General features: G+C 35.9%; 1 protein-coding gene across 4 annotated transcripts in view; it reads left to right on the forward strand.

The window, feature by feature from the left end:
• The window catches only part of rc3h2 (ring finger and CCCH-type domains 2), a 64,182-nt gene extending 44,797 nt beyond the window's left edge, over positions 1-19,385 (forward strand). For all 4 annotated transcript variants that reach the window (XM_087270206.1, XM_087270207.1, XM_087270208.1 and 1 more), the window contains exons 15-19: positions 4,740-4,953; positions 5,036-5,120; positions 8,721-8,898; positions 10,929-11,065; positions 13,664-19,385. In XM_087270206.1, the coding sequence (XP_087126332.1) occupies positions 4,740-4,953; positions 5,036-5,120; positions 8,721-8,898; positions 10,929-11,065; positions 13,664-13,784 (735 nt within the window). In that variant the 3' untranslated portion in view covers positions 13,785-19,385. The remainder of the gene's footprint in view (positions 1-4,739; positions 4,954-5,035; positions 5,121-8,720; positions 8,899-10,928; positions 11,066-13,663) is intronic.
• Positions 19,386-20,953: the final 1,568 nt, after the last annotated feature.

The raw sequence follows: 20,953 nt of genomic DNA on the forward strand, positions 1-20,953 counted from the left end.
CTGTTGAAGTACAGGGGTAATGTGAGAGAGAGATGATGTGTGGGTTAACACATGTGCGGCTGAGTTTTGAATATATTGTAAGATATATTACAGTGAATTAGCTGGCAGACCCCTAAATAAAGAGTTACAACAATCTAAACGAGATGTAATAAAAGCATGGACAAGCCTTTCAGCATCTTGTGTTGAGAGAAAAGGACGGTTGGGGCCAATGTTAACTTAAACAGTTAACAAAAACTAATTTTTTTCAGGCTAAGCTGAGCATCAAAAAGAACACCAAGATTTCGCACATGCATCGAAGAAGTTAAAAGAGAATCATCAACTGTTAACTTGAGATTACCACATCTATTAACATTAGAGGGTTTGCCAATAAGTAGGATCTCAGCTTGGAGCTATTTAATTTGAGAGTTTTGTTGCATCCAGGCCTTAATCTCCACCAAGCAGGTGTTAAGTGTTGACAGTGAGGCAGATAGATTAGGAGATGTACTAATATAAATCTGTGTGTCATCAGCATAGCAATGATAATTAATGCCATATTTTTGTACAATTTTTCCATATATATAATATATAAAAAATATATATACATATATAAATGCTAAACAAAAGTGGCCCGAGTACTGAACCCTGGGGGACACCGTTACACAGAGGGACAGTCTGCGATCTATGACCTCCCAAATCAATTAACTGTAAGCGTTCAGTGAGGTAGGATATGAACCAACTTAATGCTGTCCCAGCTAGGCCAACCCAGTTTCGAAGTTTGTCCAATAGTAAGCTGTGAAAGATTGTGTCAAATGCTGCAGTTGGATCCAAGAGCACAAGAATACTACAAGCCCCCGAGTCAGCAATCATAAGAAGGTCATCAGTGACCTTAACTAAGGCTGTTTCCACACTGTGACCCAATCTAAAGCCCGATATACCTCACTTCCTTCCTGTTTGTTCTTTTGCTTTGTTGAGGTGTGGTTGTGTGAAAGGACACTCATTCATGTCTTTCAGATCACATTTACACTGACACACTTTTAAATCTGCTTATTTCTTAACAGATTGTTATTGTTAGCTCAAGTCCAGGCTATATTTTAGATTCAGTTTGACTAATTTTCTCAAAGTTAATGTCTTCAATGTAAAAATGGGGTCACTTTAGATTGAATCCACACTGATTCAGTTATTATCTGGCCTATATAGTACATATATTTCTATTGTGTCCATTGAACTAAATCAACATTAACGTGTACCATGTAGTAAGTGGCGTCAACTGAATCACTGAACAGTGACAGATGGAGTCACTTCACATTCACAAATATTCTCAGACTGGCTCAGCAACACACTCCTATTGTTTGCTTTAAACTGAATCAATATATTCTAAAAGTGTAGCTGGTCTAAATGGATCGAAAAACCTAAAAATGATAATTCTGTCATAATTTTCTCTCCCTCTGCTTGTTCTAAACATGTTTGAATTTCTCTCTTCTGTTGAAACCAAAGTAACATATTTTGAAGAATGTTGGAAATTGGTAGCCATAGATGTTCTAAACAGGGTGGGAACTACAGGGAGATATGTGGAGCTTGGCTCCCCTAATTAGGGCATGGGCTACTTTTAAACATGATTTGTAAAATTTTGTGGTCTCAAAATATATTGACAATGTGTTACTTTGATGTGCAGTTTCAGTATTGTGTAATGTGATCATGGATTATTATGTGTAAAAGTGCAAAATATTATTTATGCATGAATGCGATTTACACCTCACCTAAAACACGATGGGCCCTATTATACACCCGGTGCAATGTGGCGCAAGGCGCGGCGCAATAGTCTTTTGGTACTTTTAGCTCGGCGCAAGGGTCATTTTGAGGCATTGCGCCACGCTGTTTAAATAGCAAATGCATTTGCGCTCAAATGTGCGCCCATAGGCGTTCTGGTCTAAAAAAGCAGGCGTGTTTTGGCGCGTTGCTATTTTGAGAAACTGTAAATAGTCTAATCTTTAGACCAGAACAAAGTCGGTCTACTGTCTGAGGCAAAGTGCACCTGGCCTACACACTACATATATTTTAAAGATATTTTAATGGGTCAAAGAAATATATATATATATATATATATATATATATATATATATATATATATATATATATATATATATATAAGGACATATACAGGATATAAATATAAATTATTAAAATATTACAAAACATATTAATTTCTAGCCTACATGAAGATTTAAAAACCACTGCCTTACTTTCTTCATCTGCGGAGGCTTTTTCAGTTCATTCAATTTGCTTTTGTATAATGTTATTATTATTAGTATTATTTATTATATCCATATTTATATTTGTTTTATTAAAAACAAGCTTAGATTTGTCCACCTGTCAAATTTTAGACCATATCGGGGATGGCAGGTGTATTTGGAAATAACTCAGTATTTTGACCACACTTGGTTATTATTGTTCATTTATTCGTTTGCTAGAAATTAGAACTGAATTTAGAAATAGTTTTGAAACAAATCTCTGTGCTTAACAAACGAAATTAATTATTTATAGGCTAATTGATCTCTGTGCGTAAAGGTTTCCCTATCCACGAGAGCAAAAGCAAAAGTGAACTTACTTTATGTCAAAATGCGCTTATGGCGCGACGCAGCTGGCGCTTAAAGGAAATGGGAGATGAGACTCTAATTGTTTTTTTCTAAAAACACACCTATAACTCGATAAGAAAATAAACTCAACCCTTTTAGACCATGCACCACGGCGCAAAGCTGATTTTCCCGTCCTTAAATTAGCAAAAATGCGTTCTGACAGGCCCTGAAAGCGTTTGCGCCCTGCGTTTTGCGCTCTGCGCATGGACCGTCAAAATAGAGCCCGATAACTGCAAACTATTCTTGTTATGAGCAGCAAGATGTGGGGGCGCTGAGCAGCAAAGTCCACTCATGTCAAAGACTGACTGCCAGATCCTTTCATATGGACGTTAAGACACTGCTTATTAATTTTCTGAAACAAATGATGTGACGTTGTGTTTCGTTTTATTTGCTTCATACAGTAGGCTTTTTTTAAACACTGTGACATTGCTGTAAACATGTTGGACAATTAAGCTGAAAGGTAAACTTGACAAACAGAGCACCTTTTCATGGTCTTTCTTTCATTTTCGAATTCGCAATCATGTTTTATGAAAAGTGAGATCCCATGACGTTCTATAGGCCTATGTAAAATAGCATATGCTGTCCTTAATGCCATCATCTTGAGCTTATAGAGCGAATAAAAAATGATATGATACATGATGAGGTTATTTATTTATTTTTGTTGTTAAAATATTTGTGTTTGTTGATTTTATATTTATAAATATATGTATTCCGCTTACAGAAGCACTGCAGGTAAAATTAGACAAAGATGTTCTATTGTTTGGGTTGCTGTTGTTTGTGCATGTAAAAATAAATCCCTCAAAAGATATTTTTATGGGTCAAAGAAAGTTCTTGATGAATAAATCAAGCATTTTTTTGGCGAGAAAGTAACCTAAATTACTTTGCAATGTATATATATATTTTTGTTTATATATATATTACTGTTTAAGGACAGGGATCCTTATCTTATATATATATGTCTTATACTGCCTACGCTGTGGCAATGGACTCTCAAGATCAAAGCGAACCCATACCCCCCATCCACCACCCCGTCCCCCAACCCCCTCTCCCAACCACCCCCCCCGCCTTTTTAAAAAAATTTTTAAAGTGGGCTCCCACAAAGGCCACAGTATGAACACTGGTTCTAAGTAATTATTTTTACAACTGTAAGTCAATGGTTACTGGTTTCCAACAAAAAGAAACATGATATTGTAACATTTGAGGTTGAGTAAATAGTGAGAATATTTTCATTATTGCGTGAACTAGCCCTTTAAGATCACTTAATGCTAAGCTGTTGTCAATTAGATTCTGTATTTTTATTTTTACTTTAAAAACCTCAATTTTGGGGGCAACACGGTGGCACAGTGGTTAGCACTGTCGCCACACAGTAGGAAGGTCGCTGGTTCAAGTCCCGATTGGGTCAGTTGGCATTTCTGTGTGAAGTTTGCATGTTCTCCCAGTGTTGGCGTGGGTTTCCTCTGGGACATGCCTTCCAGCCTAAAGACATGCGCTATTGTGAATTGAATTAACTAAATTGGTTGTAGTGTATTTGTGTAAATAAGTGTGTATGGATGTTCCCCAGTACAGGGTTGCAGCTAGAAGGGCATTTGCTATGTAAAACATATGCTGGATAAGTTGGCTGTTCATTTCGCTGTGGCGACCCCAGATAAAAAAAAGCACTATAAATAAATGAACTCACAATTTCTAGTATACTACACTCCCATAAATAGTGCACTACATTACCCATAGTTCATTGATGGGGGTCTATAAATACACCTGACTTTCTTCCTGTTTGTTCTTTTGCTTTGTTGAGTTGTGGTTGTTTGAATGGACACTCAACCAAGTCCTTTGAGTTGTTCAATTGGGATGTTTTAAGTACATTTATTTTAGCCAAATATGTAGCCTCTGTTTGGATGTTTAAATTTGTATGACCTTTTTCAGAGTGTTGATTGTTTGTATGATGTACTTTTCTTTTTGTATTGTTTGTAGGGCTTAAGACCAACCTGTATCATCCTAGTCATTTAATATCTTTAAAGAACTCATATGCAACAATCAACACATTTCTGAACATCTCACAAAACATGGTAAATTCGTTGTATGTAGAAATGTGATATGCTTTCTAATTTATGTTTAATTATCTGTCCTCAGGAAGAGGAGAGTGGTGGCAAACGGTGGTTGCATGTGTTGGAACCATACAGACGACTGAAAGAAGAAGATCCCATTATTCCTTTTGGAGAAGGGCCCATCATCTCCAAATGGGGAGCCATTTCACGCGCTTCTCGCACCGGTTTTCACACCACTGACCCGGTCCAGGCCACAGCATCACAGGGGTGCACCGGTACCACCTCCATCAACTTCAGAGGTTTAAATTTATATTGCATGTTGTGATTTTTGAATGTTTTTCTTCAGCTTTTAGAATGATTCATGTTCTCCTCTGTTTTCAGACTATGGCTGTCATATTGGTCACAGTGACCTTAGATGGGGCCCACGCAGTTCTGATTCCTCCACTCACTCCAGCTTTTTAGAAAGGTACCAGTTCAGGCCATTTTATCTGGAAAGTCCGTTTTTAATCATGGAATATTTTGGGATCAATATATGTGTAAGATCACATTTGCACTGATTCACTTAAATAACACACTTACGCGACTTGAAATATTACCCATGATAAAATTTTGTGATATAGCACCTCTACGGTAAGACATCATTTATTTTCAGTGCAATAAAGCTGCTTTCACAAATGCCATTTTCTATAAATTCTCTTAAAATGAATTTAAAGTAAATGTCAAATGGGTACGTCTAAATTCAATAACATCACTATCACACTATTGGCAGGACCCACCCGACCATACGTTTGACTGCGGTTTCTATGTAAAATGATTGCAATACTAACAATTTTTGTTCCTTTTCACGCTGCTGATATTTACAGGAATATATCATCCACAAAAAAATAATTATTTTCTTATAGTTTTTTGCACAACCCCAAATAAATACAACAAAACATCTTTGTGTATAATCATGCTTATGATTTCATGTCTATGATTTGTAATCATATTCATATTCATGCTCACCTATCCATTACCATATGTACAACTTTTCTGGCGTGGTCAGTTTGCTCAGTAGCTACTTAGTACAGTGTTGTACTTGTAATGCAGAACGAATGGATTCAAGTCTGGTAAATCAACAAGGTTCAACAAGACATTCAATTCATGTTTATTTCTATAGCGCTTTTACAATGTGGATTATGTAAAAGCAGCTTAACATAGAGGTTCTAGTAAACTTAAACTGTGTCAGTCTAGTTTTCAGAGTTGAAGTTCAGTTTAGTTCAGTTCAGTGTGGTTTAATTTTCACTGCTTAAAGTCCAAACACTGAAGTGCAAATCCATTGATGTGCAGCTCCACAAGTTCCAAGCCAAGCAATCCAGAAAGTGAAGGGAAAAAAAAAGAAACTTGAGAGAAACCAGGCTCAGTTGGGCACAACCAGACAAAAGATTGACAAAAGTGCTGTAAAATAAAGGTTAAATATGCATCAATGGCAATAGTCACTCTGATGTATCGTGCGACTGCGATTTGGATGTCCCAAGTTCAAGTCATAAAGATGCTTTCCTATCCTATCCCCTCCCTTTCCGGCTTTGCTTCCTGTCTAGCCATAGCCATTTCATAACAAAGCAATCTTAAAAAAAATAAAATGTTACAAAAAGGGCTTATATGTTACGTTTGCTTTTGAAAACCCTATCGGTTGGGTTTAGGAAAGGGTCTAGGTCGGTGGTTTGGTAGGTTATTTGTACGACAAGCCCTGCCTTCTTGTGAACATGTACAAGAAACGTAAAACAAAACATGCTAAGTACCACATTTCAGATTTACAAAAGTACGCAGCTCCCTCTAGTGGATTTGTAATCTGAAACGCACAATGAAACTCACCCAGAGCAATGCATTTTAAATCTTGCAAAACTGTAGACTGAAATATGTATTTTCATAAGTTGGTATGCTGAGATAAAAATATAATAGAAACTGAAGCCAGTAAAAAAAGCTACCTGACTGAACACCTTGAAAACGTATACATGTATAAATTACTTATATTACATTATTTATATGATCCAGACATACATTTTATTGGATTGTCAGGAAAGTTACATAAGACATCTTCAATGTTTCCCCGTCTTCACCACCATGCTGGCATAGTCGTCTCACTGTCTTCTGTAACGGTCTAAAAATAGATCCGTAGCCGGAACATGGCTCTTCATGTTTGTGTTTGCAAAGCTCTTACACACAGCAGTGAGGGCTTACATTTCAGTCCCCATAACTCCCATGATTCATGTACAAGTCTCTCACAGATGGAAATATATTCTGCTTAAATTCATTCTGTGCTCCTTTATTTGTTTTTCATCTTAAAACCGACTTATTTTGCACTCGTGTGACATTTGATTTATTGTTTTCTTGAGATCAGTGTCTAAAAAAAACACCATTGATTGTTTTTATAGACTGAAACGTATTTATGGGAATGATCTCTGCTGTTTATCCTGTGGCAATAAATAAATGTTATATTGTGTGTGTGTGTGTGTGTATATAATAATATAATATGTGTGTGTATATAATAATTTTTTTTTTTTTATTATGAATGTTGTATTGTATATATGCAGTTGAACTCAGAATTATTAGCCCCCTTTAAAAATTTCTTTCTCTTTTAAATATTTTACAAATTATGTTTAACAGAGCAAGGCAATTTTCACAGTATGTCTAATAATATTTTTTTCTTTTGTAAAAAGTTTCATTTGTTTAATTTTGGCTAAAATAAAAGCAGTTTAAACTTTTTTGAACACCATTTTAAGGATAAAATTATTAGCACATTTAAGCGATATATGTTTTCGATAGTCTACAGAACAAACTATCGGTATACAATAACCTTCATAATTACCCTAATTAACCTAGTTAAGCCTTTAAATGTCACTTTAGTGTATAGAAGTGTCTGGAAAAATATCGAATCTTATATTATTTACTGCCATCATGGTAAAGCTAAAATAAATCAGTTATTAGAAATGAGTTATTAAAACTATTATGTTTAGAAATATGTTGAGAAAATGTCTCTATCAAACAGAAATTGGGGGAAAAAATAATAATGGAGTGAAAAGTTCTGACTTCAACTGTATATATAAACATATTTTAACTTAAAATCTGCTTTTTGTATTTTTACCTTCACCACGGTTGCATTTAAAAAATAATCAAAAAAGTAATATTTTGAAATATTTTATGATTTTACATTTTCTATTTTCATTCATTCATTTTCTTTTCGGTCCCTTTTCTTTTAAGTCCCTTTATTAATCCTGGGTCGCCAGAGCAGAATGAACCACCAACTTATCCAGCAGGTTTTTTTACGCAGCCGATGCCCTTCCAGCTGCAACCCATCTCTGGAAAAATGTTCTATTTTTAGACGTTTTAAATTTTATTATTTATTCCTATGATGGAAACTCTACATATTCAGCATTTGTAATTCTAGTCTCATGTGATCTTCCAGAAATCATTGTAATTGTAATTGGTTGATTGGGTAGTTTAGATTAATTTTATTACATAAAAATATATTTTTTCTGAAAAAATCTGCCATTTAAAAAAAAAAAAAAAAAAAACATTTGTTCAACGGAAGAAAGAAACTCAAATGAGCTTTTGGGTTAACTATCCATTTAGGTGTGGGCAGCAAGAAACTACAGCAAGAAAACAAAGAGGTAGTAAAGCAATAAATTAATATGGCAAATGGATAAATTAATACACAGAAAACTGCAACATAAATGAGAGAAACAAATGCTGCAAGAAGAATAAATAACCTAAAATCAACCTTTAAAAAAAATGTTTAGGTATCTGAAAATAATGAATTGGTGCCTACAGAGAATCATTATCCTATCGTATAACTGTTATATTTTGAGCACTTTTGATTTAAAAAAAAACAGAGCTAATACAGTTTCTCTTCTATATAATGTTGGTGTCAATGATGATTACTCATAGGGCAGATTCTGAGTGGGGGAACATCTCTCACCTGATCTCAAAATTGAGTTTCTAGTCTGAGAACACCAATCAACACAGGTGACTTGTTTTTGCTCTTAGGGTTGGGTTTGTTTCAGAGCTCAGTGTGTCTGTGTTTCAGCGATCATCAGGCAGTTTCTGGACTGCATGCAAGACGAACTTCCTTCAGCAGCGGGACAAAGCAGGGCTTGGATCTGATGGGGAAGGATGAGACCGAGAGTGAACCTGACAGGGACATTGAGCTGGAGCTGTCTGCTTTGGACATCGAGGACACAGAGACACACGACTGCAACTCGGAGGTGACTTTTACACTGTTTTTTTTTTTTTTTTTTGTCTTGTTAAAAACTTCTAACCACCCAATTCAGACATTCATATATAAATGTAACTAGCAAAGATTAGTAACTGATCAAGAAAAAAAGATAACATGTTAAATTCTGCTAACAACATGCTAAAACATGTTAATCCTTAATCCTAATCCTTAATAAACATATACCCATGCTAGAAACCCATGCTGTTGGAGAGATCATATTTGAATGCTGAAAACATGAATGTCACCAGTCATATTTACGAGTGGGAAACTCTTAATTATTTTTGTCAAGGTTTTCTTTCAACGCTGTAGGCTACATTATTTTTTGGTGTCAATGATGATTACTCATAGGGCAGATTCTGAGTGCGAGAACATCTCTCACCTGATCTCAAAATTGAGTTTCTAGTCTGAGAACACCAAAGATAATGAAGAGCAACATACTAATTCATGTTAGTGACATTTGTGTTAGAGACCCTTTAACATGCTAGCAGAATGCTAATCCTTGTTAGATGCATTGCTATGAACATTTTAATTGATGCTAGAAAACGCATTACCATTCTTGCTGGCAACATGTTAATTAATGAAAGAAACAGCCTATGCTAGCAATATTCTCATTTTTTATATAAACATTTGAATAATTAATCAATAATTCAATAAGAAACATGCTAGCCACATAACATTCTGTGCTAGCAATATGTTAATTCATGTTAGCAATAGCAACATGTTAATTCCCACTAGAAACTTGCTACTTCAATATGGAAGGTAACATGCTAAATCCTACTAGCAAGATGCCAGTTCATAAAAGAAACATGCCAACAACATGATAATTTATGTTAGATGCTAATGTATTTTCAATAAGAAACATGCTAGTATTATGTTAATTCATATTAGCAACATGTTAATTGCCGCTAGAAACTTGCAAATTCATTTTAGAAGGTAACATGCTAAATCCTTCTAGTAAGAAGCCAGTTGATGCAAGAAACATGCTAACAACATGATAATTTATGCTAGATGCTAATGTATTTTCAATAAGAAACATGCTAGCAACATACTACCCCATGCTATTGATATGTTAACTCATGTTAGCAACATGCTAATTGCCGCTAGATACTTGCTAATTCAGTATAGAAGGTAACAGGTTAAATCCTTCTAGTAAGATGCCAGTTTATGCAAGAAACATTCTAACAACATGATGATTTATGCTATATGCTAACGTATTTTCAATAACAAACATGCTAGTAATATGTTAATTCATATTAGCAACATGTTAATTGCCGCTTGAAACTTGCTAATTCATTATAGAAGGTAACATGCTAAATCCTGCTAGTAAGATGCCACTTCATGGAAGAAACATGCTAACAACATGATAATTTATGCTAGATGCTAATGTATTTTCAATATCAACATGCTAGCAACATATTATCCCATGCTACTAATGTTTATTCACGTTAGCAACATAATTGCCACTAGAAACTTGCCAAGTTATTATAGTAGGTAACATGCTAAATCCTACCAGTAAGATGCCTGTTAATCCATGAAACGTGCTAACGATGTGATAATTTATGCTAGATGCTAATGTATTTTTAATAAGAAACATGCTTGCAATATACTATCTAATGCTAGCAATATGTTAATTCATGTTAGCAACATGTTAATTGATACTAGAAACTTGTTCATTCATTATAGAAGGATAGAAGGAAGCAAGAAACATGCTAACAACATGCTTTATGCTACATACTAATGCATTTTAGTAACATGTTAGATGCATGAAAAATATGATAATTCATGTTCACAAAATGCAAACATCTTTTTTCATGTTGAATGCATGCTACCAACAAGCTAATATATGCTACTAGCATGCCAATACATGCTAGAAACATGAACCATGTTAACATGTTAGTACTCGTTGAACATTCTAGAAATTCATGCTCACAATTGTGATACGCTAGCTTATGTTTAGTCGAGTCTTTTTCCAAGTTTGACATGAAACATTACTCATTTAGTTCTTTTAATAATCTATAGGACACAATGGAAATGCAAAGCCGCTCCCAAAATAGCCACCTCTCCACAGTCTTTAGTGATCCAGCATCCAGTTCACAGTTAGAAAACGACCTGCCTGACAGAATGGATGCTAACCTTATGAAGAAAATGGCATTCAGGTGAGCAGAGCTTTGTTTGACATTACAGATTAAATTGGTTCGGTTTTCAAATGCCTGTTTTTAGCGCTGACTGCTTGTCATTTTACAAGCGATGAAATCAGATGGGTTTGTAGTTAGTATCCTGGGAATCTGTTATGGTTGATGTAGTAATAAGTAAATGTAAGCATTAGCATAGCCTAATGTCAAAATACATTTTTCATTTGACTGTCACCCATATCAGTGTGACAGCTAGAAATAAAATATTGAGCTGTTTTTTCACTCTTAAAGATATAGTTTTTTTTTCATGCTTAATGCAGGCTGGGTTATCCTAAAATTAAATTTCAATGTGTTATTTAATTTTAGTTTATCTATTTTTGTCTGTTCAGTGATTTCAGAGGTAACATTGAATCTTACACCAAAAGTCTTGAAGAATAGGGCAACGCATAACTATGAAGCAAGGTCCTCTCGGCTGTTTTTTGTATTTGACATTGGGGATTGATTTGTTTTAGAATACTGCAATCTATTCTGGATTTTGAACAGAATCAGGCAGTGTCTAGAGTTTGTAACACCAGATAGAAGCATATTATCATTTCACTTTCATAAATAATACCAAGTGTGTGGGTGGGTGGGGGTGGGTGAGTGTAGGTGAGTGTGGGTGGGTGTGGGTGTGTATGTATGTTTGTATATGTGTGTATATACAGTGAGGTCAATAAGTATTTGATCACCCTATGATTTTTCAAGATCTCTTGCTTAGAAACCATGGAGGGGTCTAGAATTTTCACCATAGGTGCATTTACACTGTGAGAGACAAAACCTAAAAATAAAAATCTGGAAATCACATTGTATGACTTTTTAACAAATTATTTGTAAATTACAGTGTCAAATAATTATTAGATCACTTGATTTTCAGCCAGATTTCTGACCCTCAAAGATATGTTATTTTGATTTTAAATAGTCCAGCTACACTCTGCTCATGATTCTAATTTAGTAGCACCTGTTTGAGGTTGTTAGCTGTCATAAAAACACCTGTGCGCCCCACAATCAGTCAAAAGTGTAAGTAGCAACATGGGAAAAACTAAAGAGCTGTCAAAAGACACAAGACAAAATTGTAGACCTTCACAAAGCTGGAAAGGGCGAAGGGGCAATTGCCAAGAAGCTTGGTGAAAAAAAGAACAACTGTTGGAGCAATTGCCAAAGTTGAAGAGGCTAATGATGACTGTCAATGTCCTTTGGACTGGGGCCTCACGGAAGATCTCTCCTTGTGGGTTATCAATGATGCTAAGAAGGGTCAAGAAGCAGCCCAAAACTACACCAGAGGTGGTCAATGCCGTGAAGAGAGCTGGGACCACTTTTTCCCATGGCTATCATCAGTACTACACTAAGACGTCATAGTTTGAAGTCATGCATCGCATGGAAGGTTTCCCTGATTAAGTCAGCCCATGTCAAGGCCCATCTGAAGTCTCCCAGAGACCTGTGGTCAGATGAGACCGAAGTAGAACTTTTTGGTCTTCAATCGCCGTGTTTGGAGGAAGAAGAATGATGAGTATCATCCCTATAATATCATACCTACAATGAAGCATGGGGCTGGAAGTATCATGCTCTGGGGGTTTTGTTCTGCACAGGGGACAGGACGACTGCACTGTATTAAGGAGAGGATGAACGGGGCCATGTATTGTGAGATATTGGGCAAAAACCTCCTTCCCTCAGTCAGAAGGACAATGACCCAAAGCACACAGTCGGGAAAACCAAAGAGTAGCTCCGTAAGAAGCATATCAAGGTTAAATCCCATAGACCTAATGTTTGTTGAGTCACAACTCCACCTCAGGTAACTCTTGATGTCAGCCAATCAGAACTCGGTCCAAGCCAGGAAAACAATTTCCCATGTTCCCTAATTCTGTACAAAAGTAACGGTTTTCACTAGCTTTTAGCACACTGAGGAAACTATAATCTACGGTATTATGACTATATAGCGGAATCTTCCAATATATATCACGAATAACCATGGTGCTTGGAATCTGTAGTTCTTGCATTATTGTTAATATTACCGCAGTGTTAGCCACTGAAATGTTATGTGCATGAATTGTTTGTTGGGGATCATTGTTTGAAACAGTCATTCATTGACCATTGTTTAAATGTACAAAATCTTGGGAGGGAGCCAAAACTCTTGCTCAGCGACAGCCCAGAAACCTGACAGATCTAGAGAATATCTTTATGGAGGAGTGGGCCAAAATCCCTCCAGCAATGTGTGCAAACTAGGTGAAGAACTACAGGAACCATTTGACCTCTGTAATTGTAACAAAGGCTTCTGTACCAAATATTAACCATTTTTGACTCAAGTGATCAAATACTTATTTGACATAGTAATTTACAAAAAAATTGTTAAATCATACTATGTGATTTCTGGATTCTGGACAGTGGAAATGCACCTAAACTGAAAAATCTAGACTCCTCCATGATTTCTAAGTAGGAGTTCTTAAAAAAACACAGGGTGATAAAATATTAATTGACCTCACTGTGTATAGGTTATATATATATATATATATATATATATATATATATATATATATATATATATATATATACATATATTTCACTCATGATGACTTTGTGACGTTACAGAAACACCCTCTCACCTGGAGGTCTAAGTATGAGGAAGATACCGATAAGAACGTGTTCACCCAGGCTTGGAGATTCCCGGCGCCCCAGTCCAGGACCTGAAATGCTGCTAAATGGTACCTGAATTGGGGTGGACGGAACATCCCTCCTTGTGTTCTAATGCCATGGGGTCATGCCAAGAATCCACCATCCTCCTTAGGTAGAAGGTAGAGTTGTCCTTATAGGAGTCAATCAAGGCAGCGAGTCGCAGCCAAAAAAGCCTTCTGTATTTATGTGTTCTCTTCATAAGAGCTAGCTATTCCCTGTAATTGTAATCACTCATCATCTGTTCGGAGTTGGTTTGTTTTTCTTAATCACTGCTTGTGGATGAATGTTCATGTTGAGTCACAACTCCACCTCAGGTAACTCTTGATGTCAGCCAATCAGAACTTGGTCCAAGCCAGGAAAACAATTTCCCATGTTCCCTAATTCTGTACAAAAGTAACGGTTTTCACTAGCTTTTAGCACACTGAGGAAACTATAATCTACGGTATTATGACTATATAGCGGAATCTTCCAATATATATCACGAATAACCATGGTGCTTGGAATCTGTAGTTCTTGCATTATTGTTAATATTACCGCAGTGTTAGCCACTGAAATGTTATGTGCATGAATTGTTTGTTGGGGATCATTGTTTGAAACAGTCATTCATTGACCGTTGTTTAAATGTGTTTGTGTGTGTATGTGTGTATGGATTGTGGTAGATGTCTAATATCTCTAAGAGACATTTTACAGGCAGTCAGTCAAAACGTGTTTTCTTCACAAACTAAAGTGAAACAGTTCGTTAAAAAATGAAAATTCTTTACTTTAGTCATTCCAAACTTATGATCCTGTGAAGTGGCCCAATGTGCCATTTCCAAACGTTATGAAGTTCTTTGTTAGGAATTTAAGTCAAGTCCCTAAAAGTCTTTCATTGTAGCTGTGAAATCTGTTGTGTTCATCTGTTCAAATTCAGATGTTTTTTATCAAACACTCATCAAAACTTATTGCATCAAAATTTTGTTGTCATTACTTATTTACTCATACTCCACGTGTTCCAAACCTGTTTGAGGTCCATTCTTCTGTTGTGCACAAAGAAAGATCTACTCAAAATTCTTGGGGAAAATAAGCCAGCCTTTGACTTGAGTAAAGGGAAAGAATATTCATTTTTGAGTGAATCGTCCTTTTAAGTTAAGACTCAAAAGAGAAACAAGTGTTGAGTTGGGACAGAGACCAGTCGAGACTAAGACGTTCTGAGACACAATTTTTGAGTCAAGAATGTGACCAGAAGAGAGACTTGTTTTGAGTCAAGATAACCAGCATATGCATCAGGCTAAAGCAGTGGTTTTAAACCATCTGCCACATTCTGTCTTTATATTTTGCACTCAAAAGTGCTGTGAGTGATGGCATTTTGGATTTTGTCTTTCCAATGTAGTGGTTCTTGTAAAACACTTCTCAAAATACCTTAAATGGATACGGAAAAAAAAAATCAAACTCGTTATAAAAAGTTCGATAAATTAAAGTTTCTGAGGCAAAATACGATTTACATAACATAAGGTTGAATAATGCAGTTTATTATTGAATAGTGCAATAAACTTTAGACAAGACATTTTGACTAGTCTTGAGTCATAACAAAGACCGGATGAGTCTTAAGGTGCATCCCAGATGATTTATATTGCCCTCCAAAGGGCACTTCATAGTGAAAAAAAACAAGGCCGCCATTATGAAGTTTCATTTCAAACTGAAAATGATCAAACCTGGAATAATCTTTTCAGAGGGACCCTCCATATGATGAACCTTTCACAATGGAAGCCCCTCTCAGTCAAGACCAAGATCAGAAGAGGGACTTGTCTTGAGTCAAGACAACCAGCATACACATTAGGATAAAGCAATGGTTTTCAACCATCTGCCACATTCTGTCTTTATATTTTGCACTCAAAAGTGCTGTAAGTGATGGCATTTTGGATTTTGTCATTTCAATTTAGTGGTTCTTGTCAAAACACTTCTCAAAATGCTCTCTACGGATATGAAAAACTAAAAATCAAACCATTTCTGACTATTTTGGACTGTTTTGTGTGCAATGAACTTTAGACAAGAAGTTTTGACTAGTCTTGAGTCATAACAAAGACTGGATGAGTCTTAAGGTGCATTCCTGACGAGATCTATTGCCCTTCAAAGGGCAATAAATGTAATAAAATCAAGGCAGCCATATTGAAGTTTCATTTCAAACCGAAATGGTCAAAACTGGCCTAATCCCTTCAGAGGGACCCTCCATAGGGATGAACCTTGGGCTGGGCAATTAATCGAAAAGTAATCAAAATCGACTTTCAGAACCTATAATCAATCAAATTTTTCAAGGACGATTTTTTTCAATTACTTTCCCTACGTGGCCCTCTTTGTTAAAGGTTGTGGCTGATTTCTACTTTTGCGGCCACTTTGCAACCACATCTGATCTCTGGTCAAGTAGGACGATGGATTCATTCTTGAGCCTTGCTTTGCACTACATTGATGATGATTGGAAGCTGCGCCAGAGATGCCTGTAGACGGCATATAAAACTTGTTAGTAAACTATGAGGACAAAAAAAAATTTAATTGATAAATAAAATAATTGTTCGTTAATCGTAACCAAGTAAAAATGTTCAATTAATCGAGATTTTGATTTTAGGCTAAATCACCCATCCCTAGATGAACCCTTCACAATGGAATCCCCCCTCAGTCAAGACCAAGATCAGAATAGGGACTAGTCAACACAGAATTCAGAAGTAGAAGCAGAGTCAGAGTCAAGATAAAGGCTAGAATGCATAAAAAAGAGTCCAGACAAAGATCAGAAGAGAGATCAATCTCAAGTTAGGACTATCTCTAAAACAGGGATGCTTCTTGAGTCAAGACCAAGAACAGAAAAAAGACGAGAATTGAGTCCAAAAGAGATGAGTTATTCTTAGTCGAGACTTAGTGAGATTAAGAAAAAGTCTTGAGTCAAGACCGACACCAGAAGAGGGGCTAGTCCAGACAAATAAATAAAATTAAATAAATAAATAAGTAAAATTCAAGTCAAGACAAAAGACAACAAAGTATGAAAGTGATCATGTTCTTGCACTAACTTCATTCTTAAGTTCTACAACACCGAATTTTGGTCAGTTTTAATTTTCATTTTTTGGTGAACTGTTTTGTTACAGCTACAATCAACAAGCATCACAACAGAATTTCACTTTGGTCTTGTTTGAGGATGTGGTATTGTTTAGTGTTTATGAAACACTGATCATAGTGACAGTTCCCATTTGTTGTTTACAGTGGTCAAAAGGTGACCTCAGTTTTCATTGCTTCTGTTTATTTCTGTAGCTTTCTTTTCAGGAATTAAACTAAGGCCCCATCCCAATTCTATTTTTGTACCCCTACCCCTTCCCCTTGGCTCTTGAAATGTGAAGGAAAGGTCTTCAAAATTTACCCTAAGAAATGGTGTACAGCCATGTATTCTGGGAGATTTTCGTACCCCTTGGTTTCGAGTGTGGTCCTGAAAAATCTCTGTTTTAAGGGGTATCTAGCTCTTCCTCTTAGCCCTAAACTTCAAACTAAAGAGAATTGGGACACCCCTACCCTTTTATATGAATGCGCAAAACGAGAGGTACAGTAGGGGTAAGGGGAAGGACTAATGGGGAGAATTGGGATTGCTTGCCTAAGTTTTTTTTTTTCAAGATTGCCTAAGTTTTGTTTATTTTTCCCTCCCAAAATTCCTGTTTTCCCTTATTTTATTAAAAAACATTGCTAACTTCCATGAAGTTGTAACTGAAATATTTTATATCAGATTTTAGTTTTATCAACCCTATAGAATCCATTACAGGTTTACCAGGATTATTTCCTGCTTGATTAACATGCTATAATTAAATAGAGAGGAAAACATCACAATAACACACAGATGTCTGGTGTTTTAATGTAGTTTTGTGCAAACTCAGTGTAACAGAATAAACGGTCCTATTTCAAATAACATTTAGATGGTTCAGTGTTTAAAGTAATGGCAGGAATATTTTTGTTTTGTTTATTTTTCATCAGTGGCTGATTTGTCCTTTTGTTAATTGTATTTTCAGAGCAGTTAAGTGTGTACTGGTTTTGGTGATTTACGAGGACAGGAGTCTGACCTTGGTAGTACAGTGTTGGTTTTTCAAGAACATGCCTTGTGTCCTTAAATTAAAAACTGTTTATAATCAAATGTGTTTTTCACATTCAACATTTGAGGGTTGGGTTTAGTTGTAGGATGAGGCCATATAATAAGCCGTTTTTACAGTATAAAATACATTGAGTCCTCATAAACCACCAACACTAGTGTGTGTTTGTATTTGTGTATGGAAGTCTTTATGATATGAAGTTCTAAATATGAATGCTTTGTCACTTAAGACTGTTAATCATGTTTTTTTTTATGGTGGTATAATTGTTTTTCCACTTAAATGAGTAATGTGAAGTGAAATCTTCCTGGTCTTTGTTTAAGCGCCATCTTGCTAAATCTTATTTTGCCTCCTGCGAGTGTTTTTCGACAGGGGATGTTACAGCAGCACCTTCCAGCAAAGACATTTTTTATGAAATGCTTTCGAGCAAATGTGTTCATTTTTTTTCTGTCCTAGCGTGTGAAATCGCAACACCTTCTTGATATGTTTTTACATGTAGAGAATTTCTTCCTTATTTGTGGTTCACTTTTTTTATTATTAGTTTGGCCTCAGCTGATATAAGAGGTTACAACTGTTGGAGCTGGGTTGGTAACAATGAGAGTTTATCTACATTTTCTCACTAGCTGTCAAATTGCCTTCAAAATAAATGTCATTTGTTTCCTTTTTTGCTCATTTTGACGCAGCAAAGCCTTATTAGTACATGTTTGACTCGTTTATCTGCCCAGCTCAGCCCTGTATCATGCATGCTGCCTTTGGCAAAGATATTCTTTGGCAAAGGAAGTATGATTGTGTAGTTGTGTCACACAACACCCAGCGCTGTGAGTGTCCTGCACTGTATCTCGCATTTTACTCACTTCCTATAGCACTTACTGTCTGCTCTTATGGATTTCTATCAGGATTTTATATCCATAATTCTTTCTTTTTCCCTTGGAAATGTCAGTTTTGTTTGCATTTGAATTTTAAAAATTTGCTTGGCTGTTATAATTGGACAGGACGTGTTTGGTTGTGATGATGCTTGTTTCTGTCCTGTGCGCAACTGCAAAAAACGAACTGATGTGTTGGATATTTTTACGTCTGTATTAGACATTTTATTTGCAAATCTATTGTTCGATTCAATTGTAAATGAATAGAAGATGGGCATCCGTCATTTTATACAACCAGAGCCATCATTTGATGGACATACTGCACATTTTTATGATATATAATCAGAGATATGAGGCTATTTATGACCACAGAGAGAACGATTCTTAAAGTCAGGAACTAATATCTTTTGATGAAATAATAGTAGAAATTATTTATTTTGCATTTTGTTTCTTTTTAAACACCACCGGGCAAAGATATCCCTTTTGCTTGTGGCAATGCAAGGAAGAATATATAGAAATGTAGCCAACGCACAGTCAATTCTTACCGTTTGGGTTTGTTTGTATGTTATTGCTCTTGTATCTTGGCTAAGCTTTGCTCTGACATGTAGGGCAAGCTTGTGAGATGAATCTAAAGGTCATGACATGTAGTTGCATGCCAAGATAATAAACACAGTTACATCATCACTTGAGTGTTCAGACTCTTTTTATCCTGAGGATGCAATTTTTTTGTGAATAAGCATGACATCTGCTGGTGCACTGTGGTATAACGTGGCTGTGGACTACTTTGCTGCATTTTACTTACTTTGAAGACCTTAAAATGTGATTTCTGCATAATAGGTGCCTTTTAAACAGACCATATGCTTTCAGTAGATCAATCGGAATATAATCAAGCTGTAAGATACTTGTCACAATGGCACAGTGGACAGCAAGAAGGTCGCTGGTTTGAGCCTCGGCTGGGTCAGTTGGCATTTTTCTGTGGAGTTTGCATGTTCTCCCTGTGTCGGTGTGGGTTTCCTCCAGGTGCTCCGGTTTCGCCCACTAGTCCAAAGACATGTGTTATAGGTAAATTGGGAAGGCGTGTAGTGTGTGAATAAGTGTGCTTATGGATGTTTCCCAGGGATGGGTTGCAGCTAGAAGGGCATCGTAAAACATAAGTTGGTTAAGCTGGTGGTTCATTCTGCTGTGGCGACCCTCAGATTAATAAAGGGATTAATCCGAAAAGAAAATGAATGAATGAATGAATACTTTAGGGTACACTCAACAACATTAATAACTTATTCAACCTTTTCTTCTCTGTGTCAGTATATAGTGCGCATGTTCAAGAGCACTGTGTACTGATGTATACCCTGAATGGCCGTACATGACTTCCACTGCTGAAATGAAGCACACCTGCATTCAAGGTATACATGACTGAGAAGGGACATGCATTAAGATTATAGCATTCTCATGAAATGTGCGCAATATACTGACACTGAGGTGAAGAATCTGTAGAATAGTTGATAATGCTCAAATTATATTCCAATTGAACCACTGAAGGTGTTTTGAGGATGTCTATGGGATTTTGCTTTGAACTATAGTCGGGATCATTGCTGTGTATAGAGGATGAGAGAGCTCCCAGATTTTATCTAAAATATCTTTGATTTTGTATTTTGAAAATGAATAAATGTCTCGGAATTGAAATGAGGGTATTGATGACATCGCTTTATTTTTTGTGTGAACTAATCCTTTAACCAATTTTTTTTAATATAAATTATGTATTTTGTATGTACAGTAATGATAAAAGACATCTGAATTTCAGTTAAATCTGGTTGATTATGAAAATTAAAAAGTTTACAGTATTGTGTAAACAACATTTGGCAGATAATCACAACCTGGGAGGGGTTGAAAGGAAACAAGGTGAAAATTTACTTTTAAATTAATTAATTCATTAATTTTTTTCTCGGCTTTGTACCTTTGTTAATCTGGGTTCACCACAGCGGAATGAATTGCCAACTTATCCAGCATATGTTTTACGCAGTGGATGCCCTTCTAGCTACAACCCATTACTGGGAAACACCCTTACACACTCATTCACACACATACACTACGGACAATTTTAGCTCACCCAATTCAAAAAACATTTTGTGAGAAATTGTTTCAGAAATAATCACGTTTTTGCACTTTTTTTTATAATTTAATCAAACAAGGTTGCAGTTAATAATGTTATTTTACATTTAGAACAAAAAAAAAACACTTAATAGAACATCTAGACA

Source organism: Danio rerio, chromosome 10 (assembly GCF_052040795.2).
Source record: "Danio rerio strain M-AB ecotype USA chromosome 10, GRCz13ab, whole genome shotgun sequence".
Taxonomy (NCBI): domain Eukaryota; kingdom Metazoa; phylum Chordata; class Actinopteri; order Cypriniformes; family Danionidae; genus Danio; species Danio rerio.